This window comes from Acinonyx jubatus, chromosome B2, assembly GCF_027475565.1.
Source record: "Acinonyx jubatus isolate Ajub_Pintada_27869175 chromosome B2, VMU_Ajub_asm_v1.0, whole genome shotgun sequence".
Taxonomy (NCBI): Eukaryota; Metazoa; Chordata; class Mammalia; order Carnivora; family Felidae; genus Acinonyx; species Acinonyx jubatus.
In genome coordinates, this window is record NC_069385.1 from 55,477,818 (window position 1) to 55,499,939 (window position 22,122).

General features: G+C 38.4%; 1 protein-coding gene across 3 annotated transcripts in view; it reads left to right on the forward strand.

Annotated features, from left to right (window-relative positions):
• The first annotated feature begins 7,136 nt into the window (after window positions 1-7,136).
• The window catches only part of ATG5 (autophagy related 5), a 128,781-nt gene continuing 113,795 nt past the window's right edge, over window positions 7,137-22,122 (forward strand). For 2 of the 3 annotated variants that reach the window (XM_015076643.3, XM_015076645.3), the window contains exons 1-2: window positions 7,137-7,276; window positions 15,810-15,975. In XM_015076643.3, coding sequence (XP_014932129.1) covers window positions 15,868-15,975 — 108 coding nt within the window. In that variant the 5' untranslated portion in view covers window positions 7,137-7,276; window positions 15,810-15,867. Of the gene's footprint in view, window positions 7,277-15,809; window positions 15,976-22,122 lie in introns of those variants that run through there. The other variant, XM_015076644.3, reaches the window with a different exon arrangement.

The following is a 22,122-nucleotide window of genomic DNA, read 5'->3' on the forward strand; positions in this document are numbered from 1 at the left end:
ATCTTCACAATGAATCTCTGAGGCAGGTGCTATCATTTTCCTCATTTCACCGCAAGGAAAACGGAGAAGTGGAAGCTTGGAGAAGTTACATAAGAGCCAGGTTCTTGGGCATGTGACCTCTTCAACTGCCCATCTCTTGGTTTAACCATCTGCTGTCGCCATCTTGTAATTCTTTTTTTAAACAAGGGGGCCTCATTTTGATCTTGCACTGGACATTGCAAATTATGTAACTAATCCCGGTTAAATCATTTTGTCTCTGACCACACGGGCAATAGCTGTACGATGTGGGATTTAAGAGCTCATGTCTCTGACTGCTCTTCTACCCTAGTTTATGATCTAAGAACAAATAGAATGTGAAGGAGAGGAAATAGATTTGAAAGAGATTTTGTTTAGTACTGACAAGGTTTAGAAAGTGGGTTTTTTTTCCTAATGAAAATAATTTTGTTGTGAGAATCTAAAAAGATTCGCAAGGTTTTCACAAGATCTCTTGAGCTAACCAGAGGTTTCCTATTGGGAAACACTGTAACATCATTGAGGGTGCCCTTGACTGGCCCCACTGGCTAAGGAGCTCTGAGCTTCATGTCAGGTTGATTGTGACACCTGGTGACAGCAACGTGTTATTGCAAGGATTTATTTTGCTGTTTCAAGAATCAGGCTGTGTGTGGGTTTTTTTTTGTTTTTTGTTTTTTTACTTCCTCATAAGTTATACACTTCCCAGACTACTTTTCCTTCTCTCATTGAAAAATCATATTTAAAAAACTGATTTACTTGTCTGGGTTATTAATAAGAGCTTTTTATGGAAAAATATTCATATGGGAACAGCCAAATAATCTAATTCAAAGATTGTTTCAGAATAATATTAGTTTACAGGATGAAAAATTAGAACACAGATATGTATGAATTATGAGTATAAATATGTATATATTCTACAAAGAATATTTGGCATATTGCTTTAATTCACTCCTGCAGAACTCATCTGTGTAGACAAGTAGATAGAGAGTTCTGAGTAACTGGAATCATACAGTCTTATAACACAATATTTTCAATAGAAATCTGCATTTTATCCATAGCAGTGATAGAATTACACACAGTAGTTATAGTTCACATGGTAGTCATAAGAAAACTGTCCCAAACTGTGATTTTAAAATAAATTTTCATGAATGTATTTAAATTTGGGGGTCCCTGTAATGTTGTTCAAGAGTTTTTTTTTTTATTATTTTACCATGCACATGACAATGTAGCATCATGAAATAGTTGAATGAATGAAGACTTGACACAGTGCATGAAAGGCTATCACTGGAGCAAAATGAGTCTATGTATCCAGCTCCTGGATAGATTTTAGAATGCCAGTGAAATAGATACAAATGGAATTCCCAGGATTGTTGAACACTGCAGGTCTTGAAATATTTGGATCCTCCAAATGCTTTCTCACTTCATAAGATAAGACATATATATATCTCCCAACTTTCAAACGTATCTTTAGAATTGATTAAAAGTAAAATCTTAAAGCCATAAATATGATCATAATCACAATTAAATGTATGTTAAATTCTTCAGTGTAACATATTTTGTACTGGTTATTTAATTTTTTATTCAGCAACATTAATATCTATATGCAAAACTTGAGGTAGGCAGTGCCTTAGAAATATGACGAGCTATATAGGAGGATAAGCTCCAGTGCTTCCAGTGTCCGGGTAGGTAATCTAACGTCCACACAGGTGAGAGTGTGGAGACAATGGTGACGTGGGGAGGGCATGCCCAGCCCAAAAGGGGCCAGCTACTGCTCCACTCCAGCTCATGGTTGCCGTGTGGCAATGTGGGCCCACAATTGTCAGGTGCCAGCATAAGCCAGAAGGCCAAATTGTTTGGTAAAAACTGTTATCATTAAATTTTTTTAGGGTTTTAAAAACATTTTAAGGGACAAAGAGAATGTATCTGCCACTATGGCTAACTGACAAAGACTAATTTGATCATGTATAACTCTTAGGTTCTTTTCCCTAGGTAACCGTAGCCACCAGAGAAGCTGAGGTGGATAAGGATTAATTACTTTCCCAGAATCTGGATGTGAGATTATAATGTAAGCCAGTCTTAGACCAAGTTCCTTTGTTCATGCAGACATTTGTTAAACAAAATAGTACCTATAACCTGCTCTATAAGGTTGATGAGATCCCAACTCTCTGCCCTTTAAAGATGCTCTCATATCTCCTTGCAAGAAAGGTTCTCTTAAGGCCGGTATAACACCATTCCTGAGGTTGAATTCTATAACTTTTATAGAAGACATAAGAAAATTTATGGATCAAGCTTTAGGCTTCATGGATTTCTACAGTCTGTTCATCCAAGAGTGGTAAGAATCTCTAAAATATTTTAGTCCATCTACATATCCTAAGTACTGCTAATTTCATAAAGATCCCATTTCTAACATTTATCATACCTTTGAGCGAGCCAGAAATAAAAACCCAACTCTGACATTCACTATGCTAGCAAACCATGAGATGTTGATCAACATAGTGACAACAGACATCCTTGTGATACTTGCTTCTGGAGTGTGGTCTTTCCGATGTTGGTACCTGACCACCTCCGGAGCATGGAATTCTCAGTTTGGGCAATTAGAATTGAAACTTAACCTAGCACATGCATCTCGTCACAGTATGTATGCTAAGGTGAGAGTACATTCTAGCATCAAACCAGTGATCCAGTTCCAGCCTCTGGAACTCTGGTTTGTAGTCCTTCACATATAGGAGCTCATCTCTGCTTTCTAGGAGTTTCCATTCTAGAATCATTTGAGAGGAGTTATTTGAGTAAGGATAAAAACAGAAGAACAGAAATATGGTTGTGTTCTGGGAATACACTAGAGAGTGCATAGTCAGATGGAGGAAGCAATGACACATTCCCCACACAGATCAGAAAACTGGCACAGAGACAGGATATGGCAGTGGTGGAGACCCTTACTGCCTGGGGACTGGGGGACACCCAATCTGCTGACAGCAGGGTGCCTTCATCACTTTCAACTTTCCTTGCTAATAATTTTGAAATTGGTAAAGTAATAAAGGAAACCACTTCTCTCTACTTAAACTCTAAGCTATGAGGAAGAATTTAGTTCCTCAGGTGACAGTGATGGGAATCATGGAAGAAAACCCATGTTCAGCTTGGTTTATTTCAACAAACATTTATTGAATGCCAGGCATCATGCTGTCATTAAGGATGTACGAAAAGATTGAGGAAAGTATGAAGAGCGTCTAACCCAGATTGGGTGGACCCGGGAAAACTCTCTCTTTTTTAATGTTTATTTAGTTATTTTTGAGACCGGGGTGGGAGGAAGGGCAGAAAGGGAAAGAGGAGAGAGAGGGAGAGAGAGAGAGAGAGAGAATCCCAAGTAGGCTCTGCACTGCCAGCACAGAGCCCAATACAGGGCTCGAGCTCAAGAAACGTGAGATCAAATCAAGTCAGATACTTAATTGACTGAGCCACCCAGGTGCGCCTCCAACTCCCCACCTATCAGGAAACTTTCTAACACCTGAACAGAACGTTGGGGAATGAGTAGTGTATGGTAAATGGGGGAGAAGGGATCTGGGGGATAGAATTTTAGGGAAGAAGGGTCTGGTGGAGGATATCATTTCAGGCAGCAGGACAGAGGGATCAATGACACAGAAGCATGACATAGCCTGAGTGCACAGAACTGCAAAATGTTTGATACTATTAAAGATTGAAGTGCAAGGCAGGGAGTACTGGGAAAGGAAGGAAGGAACCAACTGATCACGCTGAGAAACCAGGAATTCGCCCAGAAGGAATCGTTAAAATGTTTAAGTATCAGAGTGACATGGTTAGAGTGCATAAGAGTATATGGTAGTGCTCCCTTATCCGCAGTTTCAATTTTCAGTTTTGGTTACCAGCAGTCAGTTGAGGTCGGGAAGCAGATGATTCTCCTTCTGACATATTGTCAGAAGAAGGTCAGCATAGGCCTAATATTACATCACAATGCCTGTGTCATTCACCTCACTTCGTCTTGTCACGTAGGCCTTTTGTCATTTCACATCATTATGAGAAGGGTGAGTGCACTACTGTATGTTGAGAGAGACCACATTCACGTAACTTTTATTACAGTATGTTATAATTGTTCAATTTTATTATTAGTTATTGTTGTTAATCTCTTACTGTGCCTAATTTATAAATGAGACTTTATCATAGGTATGTATGTATAGGAAAAAACATAATATATATGAGACTTAGTACTATCTGTGGTTTCAGGTATCCGTGGGAGGGGTGGGTCTTGGGACGTATTCCCTGTGGATAAGTGGGGATGACTATAATCTACTCTGGTTGAAATCAAAGGCAAATACAGATAGATGGAGCAAGGCTGGAATCAGGGAGACCAGTTAGGGAGGCTGTCGTAATTGTTTAAGTAAAAAGCGTTGAAGGATTTTAATAGGAGGAGAGCACATTTGAACATGGCTATAGACTGAAGAAAGAAACCAGAAGTGAGGGAAATTGGGGAAGCAGGTCAATTGGTTGGGGCACAGTCAGAGGAGCTAGAGCTGAAGTAGAAGAACTAAATTTGGCTTAACTAATTCATCCTCTGAAACTAGCAGGTTGAAGACAAAAGAGAGTAAATGAGACCTTTGAGCCAGAATGGCATGTTAGAGTTCATGGGGATAGTAGAGACAACTTAGAGTTTAGGAAAGCAAATTTAAGTAAATTTAGAGCAAAGAAATTTGTGATCCCATGGCTTTGAATATTACAAGTTATGAGCATACAAAAATAAAAACCAGACTTTACATGTGCAGACTATTATAGTGAGAAGAAAAGAAAACATGTCATTAACAGAGACTTCACTGGAATCTCTCCTTTCAATCAATAATTTTGGAGGACTTTATAAACAAGTTGACACAATTCGAAACAGCTGCCTGAGAATCATCCAGAATGAGTTGAGGTTTGGGGGAAATGGTAATGTCAGTCAAAAAGAGCTCTTTAAAAGTTATCTTCATAGAACAAAATTTTGAAAGATATAGTGCCATTGACTGAGAGACAAGACATAATGTTAACCAATGGAAATGACAGGGAGCAAATATAGAATTCCTCTTATTTCCAAATTTTTGCTCAAGGAGAATAATCATGAGATGGGAAAGAGTACAACTATTTAATAGGGACAGTGACAACTGGACCAGATCCAGAAGAGTGGTATGTCATGTGAATAATGGCTGAAAGAATCGACAGTTGTTAGCTCGAGTGAGTTATGGAGCATGAGAGCTATCTTTTAATATCTGAAGTGCTATTAGAGCAGGGGTTAGATATTTCTATTGCAGTTTGTAGGCACAAGGTTGGGAAAGGACAAGGGGAGAAAAGAAGAAAACAGGGTCAATACTTAAAAGTTACCGGAAGCTGAATTTCAGCTCAATGTAATAACTTTCTTCCTATTTGGTTCTCTTCTTTCTTCCTATGTGGGTTCTTCCCCACATTTTATTAGAAAAATTTTCAAACATATAGCAAAATTGAAAGAATCTTACAGTGAATACCTATATACTCACCACCTAGATTCTATTATTAACATTTTACTGTACTTACTTGTATTATCACATATTTATCCATCTACCCATTCCTCTACCCATCCATAAATTCATCTAATATTTTGGATACATTTCAGAGTAAATTCCATACAATTTTGGCTATCATTGGGAAGGTGGGTGTTCTGTGAAAGGGAGGCATAGGCAAATGACCTCTAAAGTCTGAAGGAGCATTAAGACTGAAGAAAAAGGCCACAAGCCCAACTTAATGAGAAATGGTTTATTAACGGATTTACTGACAGAAGTATGTCTTGTGTGGCTACAAGACCCCACCTCCTGTAAGACCTGCTTTTATAAACCTGGATTCCGGAGAGTATAGCATGATTAAACAAAAAGAAAGAATGTATGTGTGGAGAATATGCTCAAGAGGGCTTCAGGTCACAGAGTGGTCATCATGGTTGATTTGTCCAAGATGAGGTAAGTCTAGTTCACATGGTGGGACATCTCAATTCCAAGAGCTTTTTCACAAAAACTAATGGCTGACTACTGGGGATACTGTACAGGAGATTTCTGCATTAAGTAGGTGGAGTGGGCCAGACTACGGCTTCTAAATTTTTGGATTGTTATCCATACCAAGAAATGTATTTCGCATTCCTACCCAGTGTATGCATACTGAAGTAAAAAAATTCAGGAAACAAGCATGCAAGTATTTTCAACTATATTTCATTTAAAAATGCCAGTCATGACACACTGAATTAGATGACCCACCAATGGGTTGTGACTCATCATTCGAAATCAGTGGACTAGTCAATCTCCAAGATTTGTCGTTTTGAAAGAATCCTGTGGCTACTACTAGGATTTCCCTAATCTTTCTAATAATCAGGAACCTATTTTGAGTCCCAGCACAGTATTTACCTAGCAGGTATGGCGTGCATAATTACGAGAAAGACGTTAAATGCCCAATTAAATCTTATGGATAGATCAGATTCAAACGCTCTTTAGGAGTTTTTGAATTGTTTTTATTTTCACAAACAGAAAAGGTATAGATTTGGATAGAGGACTTCAGTACTCATGCGTTTTAGTCTTCCTCTGTTAACTACGGCTATTAATCCCTGTTGTGGTTCCGCCAAAATTGAGAAGATCAAGAAGATCAAGTGAGAAAATAGATAAGAAAACACGTTGATAACCAACATTTTATTACTATTATTCTGCGAAGCCAGGAAAGGGGAATGCTGCGGTCAACCTCTATGAGGCAGGGTCTCAGTATTTTTGAAACTCTCTGCTTTTACAGTACTGTTACATTAGCTTCTCGAAATACCTAACCATGCAAAAGGCGTGAGCCTCCCCTAAAACGGAGTTAGCTGTAAAGTTGACAGAGGTTTGACCCCCAAGCCACGCGCCCCGCTCCGTCTGCGCATGCTCTAGTGCAGCTCCCGCCTCCTCCGGGGGTTGGGCGGAACGCGGAAGGTGGGGCGCAGGCCACGTGGGTTCGGTGACGTCATCTCTGGGCGCAGAGGGTGACTGGACTTGCTGTGGGCTTCCAAGGCCCCGCGGCGCTGCGGGTAGTATTGGCAGGATACCGGAGGGCGGAAGTGCAGCGGAGATCGGCACCGACCTCCACGCCGCTGCCTTCTGCGGCTGCGCGGGCTCTCGGGACTCCAGGCTCCCGCGCCTCTGCGGGACAGTGTATCAAGCAGCCAGCGCCGCCGCCCTGCCAGAGCCCGGGATCCGAGCGTCTTCATCGGTGCAGGAAGCGGGAGAAGGAGCTGGCATTTCTGGTGAGTGTGAGTGTGCGTGTGTGTGTCTGTCTCCGTCTCCCTAGGGTGGGGAAATGCCCGGAGGAGAAGAGTTGGGGAGGTGCCAGGTAGGTGTGGTAAGAAGGAGGGGCGAGTGGTAGGCTAGAGGAGCGCTCCCCCGGGCGGCGGTGGCTGGTGAAGGTGGTTCCTCCGGGGTAGGTGGGGTTGGCCAGATGCGGCCCCCCGGGGACCTTGGGCAGGCCGGAGGGTGTAGCCTGTGTGATCTCTCTCCGGGAATCTGTCAGTTTCTTACTTAAGTAGGAAGCCTAGGGTCTTGTCGCAGACTCTAGAGTTTATTTAGTTCAAGACGTGCATTTTTCGTGGAATAGTTATTTAAATCATAATTATTTCACAGGCACTTTGATTCTATCCTAATTTGGTGGGTATTTTCTCCAGTTTATCTTCTCGATGGCATTCGTTAAATCTCATTTTAATAATAATATTTAGTGCTAACGAAGTCGTTTTCTGTTGGCAAAGAACTTTCACATCCTTTATACTTTGGATTATTTTGAAATCCTACCTGAAACTTGAGGAACGTAGGGAAACTGGATTGGTTCTAGTTTTTTCTGGTGAGACACAGCATGTCTTAAGCGACAGTCAGAACTCAAAGACTGTCAGACATCACTGAACTTCCAAGGCCTTCCAGAATCCACTTGATAAATCTCAAAGAGTCTTTTGGACTGGGTACTTGGATTTGAACTTACTTGTTTGTGATTTGCATAGATGGATTTGTTGGCTGAATTTAGAATTTGAAAATAAAGATATTGGGCTGAAGGTAGTAATTGAGGGGAATTTTATTTTATTTTTAGAGTTTTATGCTAGATTTGAGCATGTGCCATGATCTTCAAAGGTATGCTGGTTAAAATTGGGGGAAAATGAGCAGAATGCTACTATCTGGCTCTGACTGTTTAGAATAATGTCCATACCTCAAGTGTAGGTTTGTTTTATTACTTTAACAACTACTGAGTGCCTCTTATGTGCCAGGCACTGAACAAAAAGTAAATAAAACAATAAACAGTGAATAAAATAATAAAAACTCTTGCCATCATGAAGTTCACTTTGAGCATGTGTGGGGAAAGACATTAATATAAAAATTAATTTAAAAATATGTCAGGTGGTGAAAGTGCTAGAGAGAAAAAATAAAGTCTTGAAGGGGAACAAGGACTGTTGATGGCCTGCGTAGGAAATTGCAGTGATGGCTTTAGAAAACATGATATTTGAACAGACACCTAAAAGTGATAAAGAAGGGTTTCATGTGGATGTAGTGAAATGAGGCATCAGACCTACTGCAAAGTCCCAAACGAGCATACCAGCTAGTCTGGCTGGAACTGAGTGAGCAAAAAGGGAGAGGAGTAGATAATCAGGTCAGAATGGGTCCAGGTCATATACCACCTTGTAGGCCTTTGTAAGAACTTTAGTTTTTACTTTGGATGAGATGGTAGGGTTTGAGTAAAGGAGTAAATTGATCTGACTCATGTTTAGAGGGATCTTTCTGATTGCTATGTTGTCTGCAGCAAGGGCAAAAGTAGGCCATTTATCCAGGTGAAAGGTTAAGGTACCATGAATCAGTGTGGTAATAGTGCAGATGGTGAGAAATGGCCAGATTCTGGATTTGTGTCTCGGCTAGGGCAGTCAGGTATGAAGAAGGGTCAAGGATGACTCCAAGATTTATGGCCTTAGCAACTAAAGAATAGTTACCACTTAGTGATTTGGGGAAGACCACAGAGTAACAAGGGAGCTGAGGAAGGAAGGTCTGAAATCATTTTCTGTTTGGACATGCTAAATTTTCAAATGAAATGTCAATATTGCGTGGTATATATAAAACTGGAGTTCAGAAGAGAAGTCTGGGTTGAAGACATAAATGGGGGAGTTGTTATTGTAGAAATGATATTTAAAGCCATGGGAGATCTCCAAAGATGTAGTTCAAGGACTGAGTCCAGGTGCACTTCAACATTTGGAAGAAGTTGGAGAGATTTAGGAACTATTCCCCCATGGAATTGGGCTGTTCATTAAAACCCGTTGATAACCACTGATCCTTAGTAACAGGATAGAAGGAAATAGAAAGCCAGTTCATTAGTTGCAAGAGAGTGAGGAAGGAGATATGAAAATTAGAGGAGAGAGGGGATATGAAATGGTGCTCTAGGATGTGGGAGAATAAATGGACTAGAGAAATGTAGGAACGCTGGCCAGTACTCAGGGCCTACTTTTGAGGTTAGTGTTCATGAATTTAAAGGATACCAGCCAGCATAGATTATTTTTAGATGTTTTCAAATTTACTAGTAATAGTTACTTGATATTTTAAGTAATTTCTAGGTAGTTGGGGATTTTGTCAGCAGAATAGCTCCAGGTAATAGGTTAGCCTTTCTTGGTTTGTAGTGTGAAAGAGACTAATAATTGTACATTGTACCTTTATCATATTGTGCTGTTTGCTAAATGTTGTTGGCTGGGCACCTGCTTTGTTCCAGGCTTTGAATTAGTTGCAGAGAATGCAGCAGTCAGGAAGTAGCCCCTGTCCTCCAGAGCTTACTTCTAGTAGACTGTGTGATGGGTTGTGATTTGTGTGCTTCCAAAACATTGCCTTCCAATTGGATGCATGGTGATGATAGTGTAGTGTATGTTTGAGAGGGGAAAATATTCTTGTAAAATAAGGAAGTTTGCTGAATTTAAAGTTTATTTATTTTGAGAGAGAGACACAGAATGGGCACGCATGTGGTGTGCGAGCGGGGAAGGGGCAGAAAGAGAGAGAGCAAGAGAGAGAGAATCCTAAGCAGGTTCCACGCCGATGCAGGGCTCAGTCCCACGAACCTCGAGATCATGACCTAAGCAGAAATCCAGAGTCAGACGCCCAACCAGCTGAGCCACCCAGGCACCCCTGCAGTTTTCCGAATTTAAAGTGTGATTATACTGATTTGGAGAAGAGTTTAGCTGGAAAAGTTTCTTTAGCTAGTATAACTTTTCAGTTTATGAATTTTCTGTATTTTCCAATCGTTTAATAAAAATTCCAGATTCTGCTATGTGCTAGTTATGCCAGTATTGAGGATTCAAAGTAAATATGACTCCATTTCTGCTGTTGGTGAACTCACAGTTCAATGTGGGGAGGGGCAAGAGGTGGATAAGATAAACATAACTGCAATGCACGGTTGTAACATTGCTATTATAGAAATAATTAGACGGGAGATTGCTAGTGGAAAGCTTCTCGAAAAGCTGACATTAAGCTGACTCTTAAAAGAGGATTGAGGGGGCGCCTGGGTGGCTCAGCTGGTTAAGCGTCGGACCTCGTCATGATCTCACAGTTAGTGAGTTCGAGCCCCGAATCGGGCTCTGTGCTGACAGCTCGGAGCTTGGACCCTGCTTTGGATTCTGTGTCTCCCTCTCTCTCTCTCCCCTTTGCCTGCTCAAACTCTGTCTTTCTCTCTCTCTCTCTCTCTCTCTCTCTCAAAAATAAACATTAAAAAAAAAATTAAAAAAAAAAGAGGGTTGAGAATTGACCAAAGAGGAGCAAAGGAGTTTAAACTGTCTGGACAAGGACGCATGAAGAAACCATGTATTAAATGCATATGCCATTTATTGAGTGGTTACCAGGTACTAAACACCCAACAGCCCTGTGAAATTAAAATTATCTTCAGTTTACAAATAGGTTCAAAGATGTCAGGTTTCTTATGCTAGGACACACAGCTTATAGCTGGAAGTCTGGGTGTAAACCCATGTCAGTCTGATTTCAAACCCCTTAACTATTTATCTGTATCGCCTGCTGTCAGCATTTAAATCTTCCCTGTCTTTGTTCTTTATCCCTCAGCCAGTTTTTCACCACCTTCTATTCATTCTTCCTTGGAAAGACTTCTTATCTGTCTCTTATCCATCTACTACTACGAGTCTACGCCAGGCACTCATTATTATATGCCTTAGTGCTGAAATTCCTTTCTGCCTACCCTCTCTTGGACGTGGGATCTCCTTTTGTGTACTACTAGGTAATTGTTTTTATTTCACCGTTATCAAACCTTACAGGCTTTGTAGGTTGGATGAAATTGAGAACCCACAGTCTTCTGTTTGGTATGCTTCATGATCTAGTCTTATTTTACATTTACAGATTTGACATTAAAGGTATAATAATTGCTTTTATTTCCCAGCACTTACTATGTGTCCAGTACCATGTCAAACACTTTGTAGATGTTTTCCCCCTAGAACAACCTGGTGAATTTTATAGATAAGGAAATGTGACTTGCCTAGGATCACAGGTGATACTAAAACATGTCTCAGTGTCAGCTCTTTCATTATCTACTACTCAAAGTTTCCTAAAAAATTGGTACACATATTGCTTTTGCACATTTTCTGCCTCTGTTGATGTTCTTTTGCCCTACTTGTAATATTTGTCTTTATTCTATATTCTATCTATGGAATATTCTACCCGTTCCGTATATATTAATTCTTCTATATTCTATCCATTCTTCAAGTTCCATATCTTTTCAGTTCTCTGAACACTATAAGATATGTTAATATTTTTCTTCTCCCTTTCTACCTTCCTCCATTATGAAAGCTTTCATAAAATAGCACTTAATTATAACTATGGGCATTTGGAATTGGAAGGCATGTTGGCAACTGGTATGACATAAATGAAAGAATATGAGATTGGAAATCATAGATAAAAATTTTTTTTAATGTTTTAATTATTTTTGAGAGAGCGAAAGTGGTGGGGGGGGGCAGAGAGAGGGAGACAGAAGATCCAGATCAGGCTCTGCGCTTCTTCCCTATGTGAGGCTTGAACCCATGAACCACAAGATTGTGACCTGAGCTGAAGTTGGACGCTCAGCCAACTGAGCCACCCGGGCGCCCCAAAAATCTTTACTCTAAGCCTGTAAGTATTGTAGTAGAGGAAAAGTAAAAAAGTGCAGTGAGGAAAGAGAGGTTTTACCTGAGTTATTCATAAAGGGTTATTTTGAGTTGGATCCTAAAGGATATTTAAGTCAGAAGATAAGGTAGGGAAGGCTACTTTAGGGTCAGGAACCACCAGCGTGAGGAAAGCCATGGAAAAGATGTGAAAGTGTGTGGTATGTTTAGTAAATTAAGAGACAGTATCTTCTGGACAATGCCTGAGGTTTTAAAAAGTTGTTGTAATTGTTATTTTCACTACCATCATCATCTTATATGCTCTCAGCACCTGCCACAGAGCTGGGCATATCAAATGATCAAATATTTATTGACTCTGTATTGAGTGTTAATAGCAGTGTTCAATTCTGAGACATGCTCTTGTTCTGTAAATTATGATAGACACTTCGTAGTACTATATTAGAGGCATTATTCTAAGTGCTTTACGTGTATTAATTTAATTATCATATGTGTTTTATGGGGTAAGTGCTGTTACTCACATTTTACGGATGAGAAGACGGAGACACAGAGAAGTTGACTAACTTGAGGTCACAGAGTAAGTGATAAAGTGAATCCAGGCAATCTGACTCCATATTCTACATTTTGAATGTACTACTACCACATTATAGTGCCTCTCAAGAGTTAAATTTTGATTTCTGCCTCTATTTTAAAAAGGATGATTGAGGGAAACCTGGGTGGTTTAGTTGGTTAAGATTCCGACTTCAGCTCAAATCATGAACTTGTGGTTCATGAGTTCAAGTCCCGCATTGGGCTCTGTGCTGACAGCTTAGAGCCTGGAGCCTGCTTCAGATTCTGTGTCTCCCTCTCTCTCTCTGACTCTCCCCAAGTCTCTCTCTCACTCTCTCTCTCCAAAAGTAAATAAACATTAAAAAAAATTTGTTTGAATAAAAAGATGATTGAATATTCACATCCTTTAGTGTTATCCATGTTATCAGCTAGTTTTTTGGCACATTTTTTAGTTAGGTGTATTTGCATGCTTATATAATTCATTGTAGATGAATATTTATTAATATTGAAAGACTAACATTTTATGATTCTATAAATTTAGACCTATTCTGAGGCTGTTAGTTGCCTTATTTGAAGTTTTCAGTAAATCTGTTTAGAAGTTTCTATGGTTTGGAAAATTTGTATTGACTACCACATTATACTTCAGCTGCTTTGGCTCAGTTAGTTCTTCCCTTGAGGTCCTGCAAGGAATATATACATACGAAACAATGGTATATGGGAAATAAGATGCTGATTGATCTTTGACCAGTTTTGTACCTAAAATCTTACCTCAGAACTTTGGTGAAGTCTTCTGTTTCAGCCCAGTTTACCAAAATTCTGCAGTTGAATTTTAGGTACAGAACCAGTAAAAGATAAGCCCATGCTTCTATCACTGTTGGGCAGAGTCTCCCAGAAACAAAGAGAAAAGAGGGACATTTGCCATTTCTTTCTGTTACTCCTGACACATGAAGAAGCAGAAGAACATGACATGGAAAGAAATAGCAGCATGGTCAATGGCAGAGTAGAGGGGAGAGGAGGAAGCCATACCTAAATGCATGATATTTGTGTTTATGGTGACCCCTGCCTGTTAATAAACAAGGTTCAAATGGTGTCTTGGAATCTGACAAATCAGATTTTTACTCCTTCTTGAGAGGACAGTGGCTGGAGAGAAGGGAAGTACTTGTAGAAATAGCCTTTCCTTAGGTGGCTGTACCCATTTTAATTTTTCATTTTCTTTTGAATTATACTGTCCACCTGTTTTTTCTGAGGCAGAAAAATTATCCAGTGTGATAATATTCGTAGTGACTTTCAACTTTAACATTGTATTTAAATGGTTTTAAAATCTTTTAGGAAAGTAGCTCTTTGCCTCATTTTTTTTTTTTTTTTGGAGGCAAGAGAGGAATTGAAGTTGTAGCTAATGGTTAATTGGGTGTGTCATGGTTACAGAAACCACTGCTTATCACCTTGTATTAGATTCAACTTTAGATTTACTTATTTGCCATAACTTAGATCTCGTTATTTCCTGTCACCAGTAAATTTATTCACAAAGAATGAAGTATTAATATAGTCAGGAGGTAGTGAGATGTTTTCTGTTTTCAGTGAGCTAATTGTATGTGATTTGTAAACTTGGGAATTTTCTGCAGAGAAACTCAGTGTATTGTTTGAATTTGAAGCCTATCAGGGTAGAATTACATGAAGTGTGAATGCTTGTATCATTTGCTTAAAATGGTGACTTTTATGGATATATGTCAGTAAAAATGAAAACATTGTTATATGTTGGAAAGAGCACTAGACTCTTTCAATAACTGTGACCAGAGTTGTTCTCCTGGTTTCACTGTTACTTAGTGGTCTTGTAATGTTTATCCTGGTTTGACTGTTATTTAGTGCTCTTGTAATGTTGGACAGAGTTTTTCACCTCTTTCGTTTATTTACCTGTAGATAACATTGCATCCATTTGACCTCCAACGCACATTTAAGTATAATGATACAAGATTCCGAACTCTACTTGAAGTTTTCTGTCTTTGACTAATAAATTATGGTAGTCTTGATGTACTTGGTGTTGGTTAGTGGATGAGAAAAGAGAGAAAAAGCTCCTTGAATAATTCAGTGTTAGTAATTGGTATTTGGCTAAATTAATATGGTTATTTTAAATGTCTCCAAAGGATATGCCAACCTACGAAAGATAGGATATATATAAATAAATATATGAATACAAGGATATTGAGTCTCATTACTCAGGTACCAACAGGATCGATTCTGCATTTACTCATATGGTATATTGTATTGCTACCTAGTTGTGGAATATTAGTGCTGGAAGACACTTGGATATTACATAGGTCAGAAGCCATGTTCCTCTCTCATACCCAGACTATTTCAGTATGTGGTTTTAGTGCTATATGTGTGGTATAGGGAATATTTTAAGTTCACAGTAGAAGCATTTACTACTCATTGGGACAGAGGATTGTGAGCTGGGTTTGCAGAGTGGATAGGATTTGAACAGGTGAGAGATGAACATATTTGTCAGGGGGAATAGTAGAGAACAAGTTTCCAGTCTTGCTAGAGGGTTTGTAAAAAGAAATACAATGAGTAGGACTGGAAATATTGGTGGAATCAAACCATGGACACGATGACATTTAGAATAGAAATAGATCTATACAAACATTTTTTTTTTTTTCAGGGTGAGAGAGATTTTTTTTTTCCCCCAGGAAGAGTGAACTATCTGGACAGAGTAGGAGAGGTTGAATACATTAGGTGGGGTAAGGATAATTGTGGGGATAATAGTTTAGAGTTGGACTATAAGAGACCATAAGATAGGGGAAGACTTCACTTTAGATGAGCAATAGACTCTCCTGGGACTTGAGAGAATGATACAAGTATAGCTTCACTTTGGCTGTGGTTCATTAGTTGCATAAGTTAGCATACATAATTTTGAACTGCTCACTTCTGTGATCCTTTTAAATAAATAATAGCTCTGCATTTAGAATTTGGTGTACTGATTTTGCATTCATTGTTAAGAATGCTGATCACACAAGTTTTTTGAAATGAAAAATCTTTATGGCATTCAGTTTTTCCTAGAATCTTTGTTTTAGAGCAGGTTCATTTATCTTTGCAAGGATCTGACTAATGCTCTTCATTTTATTTTCAGTTTGGCTTTGGGTGAAAAAAGAATTTAGCCTATATGCACTGCTTTACCCACTGGAAGAATGACAGATGACAAAGATGTGCTTCGAGATGTATGGTTTGGGCGAATTCCAACTTGCTTCACCCTGTATCAGGATGAGATAACTGAACGGGAGGCAGAACCATATTATGTAAGTATGTTGATGGTAGAAAATGGGATATCTAACTTTGTCCATTTTTGTAAATAAACTCTAAGAACCTAAAGGCTGTTATCCAACATTTTATATACAATTAGTACTTGATTATTTTGGAAAAAAATGAGAAAACACAGATCAACAAAGGAAAGGAAATAAAAAATTACCTCTAATCCTACTATCCAGACGGAGGAAAAAAATTGCTGTTGATATGTTGCTGTGGGACCTTCCTGACATTCTTTTTTCATGAATACATGTGTATATAATTTGTGATAATGGAATCATAAGTTATGTGCTGTAGGAGTTATTTTGAAAATAATAGGTTCAGATTTGATTCTTCTGTATTTAAGTGGCCCCAAGCAACTGTCAAATTCTTTTTTATAGCTCAATGAATATATATAACATGTGTGTTTTCATCTGTTGGTAAGCTAATATGTATTATATAAAACATATCATTTAATAACAGATTACTGTATGTAGACTTGTAGGTTTGAATTAGTGTCATTATCTGTTCTAAAAAAACAGTATCAAGTGTCTTCTGATTTTGGCCTGCTTTTTTTCCTTCTCTAAGCACATGTATAATCCAAACATATGCATCTGTCAGTCAGAGATAATAATACTTTGCCTTTTTACAGAGTATTCAGGCCCTAAACAGCAAAGACGTTCTCAGTTGTCATTATTTTCGTTTTGTCGCAGATAGACAGAATATTGTGTACCTAGGGGGATCTGGAAAAGTGGAAATGTATTTGTGGTGTTGGACTTTCTTGTTTCACATGAGTAAAGCTTGCCCTTTGCTTTGTTTCTTGTCTGTGTGAGAGGTGGCACTGCTCCATAGCCTGCTCTAGCCATGGGAAGTCAGGCTGGTGGAGGAAGCCACTTAAGGAGCCAACTCATTCACTATTTGGGTACAGGAGCAGTGTCATTTGCCTTTGTGTCTCCTCAGCACCTGGCATAGGTCATGCAAGCGGTGGTCACTCAGTGCGTGAAAACCTCATGCATTCATGTTGGGATTTTGTTTTATATTTCTCTGTGGGTTTTCTTGCTGAGTATAATTTCAGAGAAATCAGGCAGCTTTTTGTTACTAGTACTCAGCTTATCATAACTGAATATATGCGTTTAAGTCATTTTAACTTTGGAAATCTTAACAGTTTTCTTTTCTGCCTTTAGAAGAACTTCCATAGTAAAAAAACAAAATGTGGTCACAGTTTATTTTTGGAAGAATTTCACTTGTTAGATGTATATTTTTTTTTTTTGCTTCTTCTGTGATATGGGTTAGGATATCACTTATGTTTTATTTCCAAATTAGTTTCTGTTATTTTAATTCAAGCTCTTCACCTTAGGCAGCTTTCTAATAGTATCTAAACAAAGGAGTGTGTGTGTCTCATTGGTCAAAGTGGCAAAAATGAGAAATGTAATTTCAGTCTGTTTACTTTGAAATCAGAATATGATGGTTGACAGCATTCTGCAGTTAAAAAAATCTAAAGACTACAGTGTTTCTCCTTCTTTGTATATGAATCTGTTAAAGATGAAAAGATTGTTGTGAGAGTAGAGTGTAAGTTGTTTTCCAACAGTTTCTAATTGAATTGAAAATGGCAGCAAGTATTGGGGATATCTGTAGGAGGAAGAAAATTGTTTTGTCTAATTGATAATTGTTTTTTTTAATGTATTTTGCCCTAATTTTTCACCCAAAAGAAACTCATATGGTAATTATGATTATGTTTTTGAAAAATGTTGGTTGACAGGCATATATACATTTTAAACAAAAACTACAGTTGAAAATCATGTAGCATAATCTAGATTTTGCTCTTTAAATACATACATACTTAAGCATAAGTTAATACATATGGGAAGAAAATATACAAAAACATGGTTAGTCTTAGAATTATAGGTGAGTAATGGTTAGTCTTAGAATTATAGGTGACAATGGCAGTGACAGTACGGTTTTAGTTCACATGTGTTGTGGTTGTAAATTAAGCTTGAATATTTTTAATTGCTTTGGTTTATAATAATGATAATATTTTAAAGATCCTGGATAAAATGAGGTAAAAATACATAGCCTGAGGGCCAGTATGCCTCTTTCCTAGACATTCTCAAAACTCAGGTGAGGTGATATAACAGGATTGTTAGCATGGCCTGAAAAGTCCACTCACGTTGAAGTGGATGTGTGATAATGATAGGTGAATGGGAATATACTTTGTTTTGTTTTGTTTTGTTTTATTAGTTTTTTTAAAGATTTTATTTTTAAGTAATCCCTATACCCAACGTAGGTCTTGAACTACAGCCCTGAGATCAAGAGTCGCATGCTCCATGGACTGAGCCAGCCAGGCATCCCTATACTTTTCTTTTTATAACATTCATTTGTTATTTCTTAGAAACTAGATTTTAAATTATCTATTTCTACCACATTTATAAACTAAATTATTATTCAAAGAGTCTTTGCCACTGGAAAAGAATATTAATGTTAAATATATTCCTGTTTATTTCTGCATTTTGATTTATTACCTCTGCATAAATCTCCTTTCAGCCTACATCGCATATCTATGTGAGAGAATTATGTATTTTGCAGGGAATATAAGGAAGGAAATTTGTTGGAAACTAGGCAGTCTTTCATTCTGTTGTTGCTGTTGTATTCATTTAAACTGTTGCTTTTCATTTAGATTATCTAATATGAAAACATAAGACTAATTTGCATTCATATTTTGTGACTTGTTACAAAAATCATGCAGTTAGGCATATGGTCATAAATCTGAGTGGACTGTAAACATTACAGAGCAGTCCTTTTATGTTTCCTTAGTAAGCTTTCTCTATTCTTCTCCTCTATTTCTCTGAGGCCTGACCTTATTTTTCACTCTGAAGAGGTGACCTCACTTCTTGATTTCTTAACCTTCTGTCACCAAGTCTCCTAAACATATCTGCATTCACACATACTGACTTCTTGTTTTAATGGAAGAGGTGTTCTTCCTCCTAGGCAAGCCCTATCCTTCTATCTGCTCTGGATCCCATCTGTAGTCTTCTCAGGAAGCTGGTGGTTTCTGATATTCTCCTACCTCTACCCCTGCCTTCTCTCTTTATTTTACTTTCAACTTCTACCTACTAGCTCCTTTTTTTGCAGCATTTATATTATGTTAAATCCTTCCTATCCTGAAACCACCTTCTAGTGACCCCATCTCTCTTTCAACCTTTTGCTTTCCCTTCACAGCCAGCCTTAGGAAAAAGGTGGTCTGTACTCATTGTCTCCTTCCCACCTTCCACTTATCTTACTGTAATCACATTTTCGCACTACTCCAACAGAATTGTTCTTGATAAAGTCACTGATGCCATCTTTTTTGTCAAACCTAGAGTCTGTTTTTGAATTTTCATTTGCTTGATCTCTCAGTGGTGTTTGCTATTGATTTGGATGTTTTCTCCACTTTGTGACATTGTTCTCTCTTGCTGTGCAGTGCCTCATAATCCTGGTTTTGCTTCTACTATTCTGGTTTGTTTTTGTTTTTTTTCTTGGTCTCCTTTGCCAGATCTCTCTCCTTTGCTTCTTCCTTAATGTTGGCATTCCTTGGAACTTTGCTTTTTTTTCCCCCTCCACTTCACTCTTTCCCCCCTGGAGCCACCATTTTAATCTCTTGTTGAGCATTTTCATCTTGACAACTCCCAAGATTTTTCTCCTGAGTTCTGTTCCTATATGTCTGTCTGCTGTATATCCTCACTGAGATGTCTTGAAGACACTCAAACTTCATGTGTTTGAAACTGGACTCATCATCATTTCTTCCAGATAGCCTGGTCATCTGCCGTACTCCCTTCCTATTTGTGCAAGTAGATCTGTCACCCAGCTAATTAATTATTCTTACCAGTAATTAAGAAAGGACTCATCCTTTGTTGCTTCATTCTCTCATATCCCTGACATTCAGTTAGTAACTTAATCCATCTGATTTTACATCTCAAATATCTCTGAAATTTAGCCAGTTTCTTCCATACCCATTGCTACAGCCTAGTTAGGACTACAATTTATTTTTTTTCTTTTTTAAGTTTATTTAAATTCCAGTTAGTTAACATATAGTATAATATTAGCTTCAGTAGTAGAATTTTGTGATTCATCACTTAACATACTACACCCAGTACTCATCACAAGTGCCCTCCTTAATCCCCATCACCCAGTTAACCCATCCCCCCTGTCCACTCTCCCTCCAGCAACCCTCAGTTTGTTCTCTACAGTTAAGAGTCTGTTTTATGATTTGCCTCTCTCTTTTTTCCCCTCATGTTCTTCTGTTTCATTTCTTAAATTCCACATAATGAGTGAAATCATAATGCTATTTGTCTTTTTCTAATGGACTTATTTCGCTTAGCATAATACATTCAAGCTCAATCCACGTTGTTGCAGATGGCTAGTTTCATTCTTTTTTGTGGCCGAGTAATAGTCCATTGTGTATGTATACCACATCTTTTTTATCTAGTCATCAGTTGATGGACATTTGGGTTCTTTACATACTTTGCTATTGTTGATAGCACTGCTGTAGATATCAGGGTGCATGTGTCCCTTCGAATCAGTATTTTTGTAACTTTTGGGTAAATACCTGGTAGTGCAATTGCTGGGTTGCAGGGTAGTTCTATTTTTAACTTTTTGAGGACCCTCCATACTGTTTTCCAGAGTGGCTGCACCAGTTTGCATTTCCACCAACAGTGTATTCTCCTTTTTCTGCATTCTTGCCAACACTTGTTGTTTCCTGTGTTGTTAATTTTACCTATTCTGACAGATGTGAGGTGATCTCTTATTGTAGTTTTGATTTGTATTTCCCTGATGATGTGATGTTGAGCATCTTTTCATGTGTCTGTTGGCCATCTGGATGTCTTCTTTGAAAAAATGTCTATTCATGTCTTCTGTACATTTTTTAAGTAGGTTATTTGTATTTTGGGTATTGAGTTTGATGAGTTCGTTATAGATTTTGGATACTAACCCTTTATCAGTTACGTCATTTGCAAATATCTTTTCGCATTCCAAAGGTTGCCTCTTACTTAGTCTTGTTGTTTCCTTCACTGTACGGAAGCTTTTTATTTTGATGAATGAAGTCCCAAAAGTTTATTTTTGCTTTTGTTTCCCTTACCTCAGGAGACATATCTAGTAAGAATTTGCTATGGCTGACATCAGAGAGGTTGCTGCCTGTGTTCTCTAGGATTTTGATGGTTTCTTGTCTCACGTTTAGGTCTTTCATTCATTTTGATAATGAGTTTTAAAAAAATGTTTATTTATTTATTTTTGAGAGAGAGAGAGTGCACAAGCCGGGGGGGGGGGGGGCAGAGAGAGAGGGAGACACAGAATCCGAAGCAAGGCTCCAGGCTCTGAGCTGTCAGTGCAGAGCCCAACGCGGGGCTCGAACTCAAGAACCATGAATTCATGACCCAAGCCGAAGTTGGACGCTTAACCTTAGACTGAGCCACCCAGGTGCCCCTTTCATTCATTTTGAATTTATTTTCATGTGTGGTGTAAGAAAGTGGTCCAGTTTCATCCTTCTGCATGTCACTACCCAGGTTTCTCCGCACCATTTGGTGAAGAGACAGTCTTTTTTTTCCCATTGTATATTCTTTCCTGCTTCTAAAAGATTAGTTGACCCTATAGTTGTGGGTCCGTTTCTGGGTTTTCTATTCTGTTCCACTGATCTGTATGTCTGTTTTGGTGCCAATGCTGTACTGTCTTGATCACTATTGCTTTGTAATATAAGTTGAAGTCTGGAATCATGATGCCTCTGGCTTTTATTTTCTTTTTCAAGATTGCTTTGGCTATTCTGGGTCTTTTGTGGTTCCATATAAATTTTAGGATTGTTCTAGCTCTGTGAAAAATGTGGTGGTATTTTGATAGGGATTGCATTAAATGTGTAGATTGCTTTGGGTAGTATAGACATTTTAACAGTGTTCTTCCATTCCATGAGCTTGGGATGCTTTTCCATTTCTTTGTGTCTTCAATTTCTTTCACAAGTGTTCTATAGTTTTCACAGTACAGATCTTTTACCTCTTTGGTTAGATTTATTCCTAGGTGTCTTGTGGTTTTTGATGCAGTTGCAAATGGGATCGATTCCTTGATTTCTCTTTCTGCTGCTTCATTATTGGTGTATAGAAAAGCCACAGATTTCTGTACGTTGATTTTATATACTGTGACTT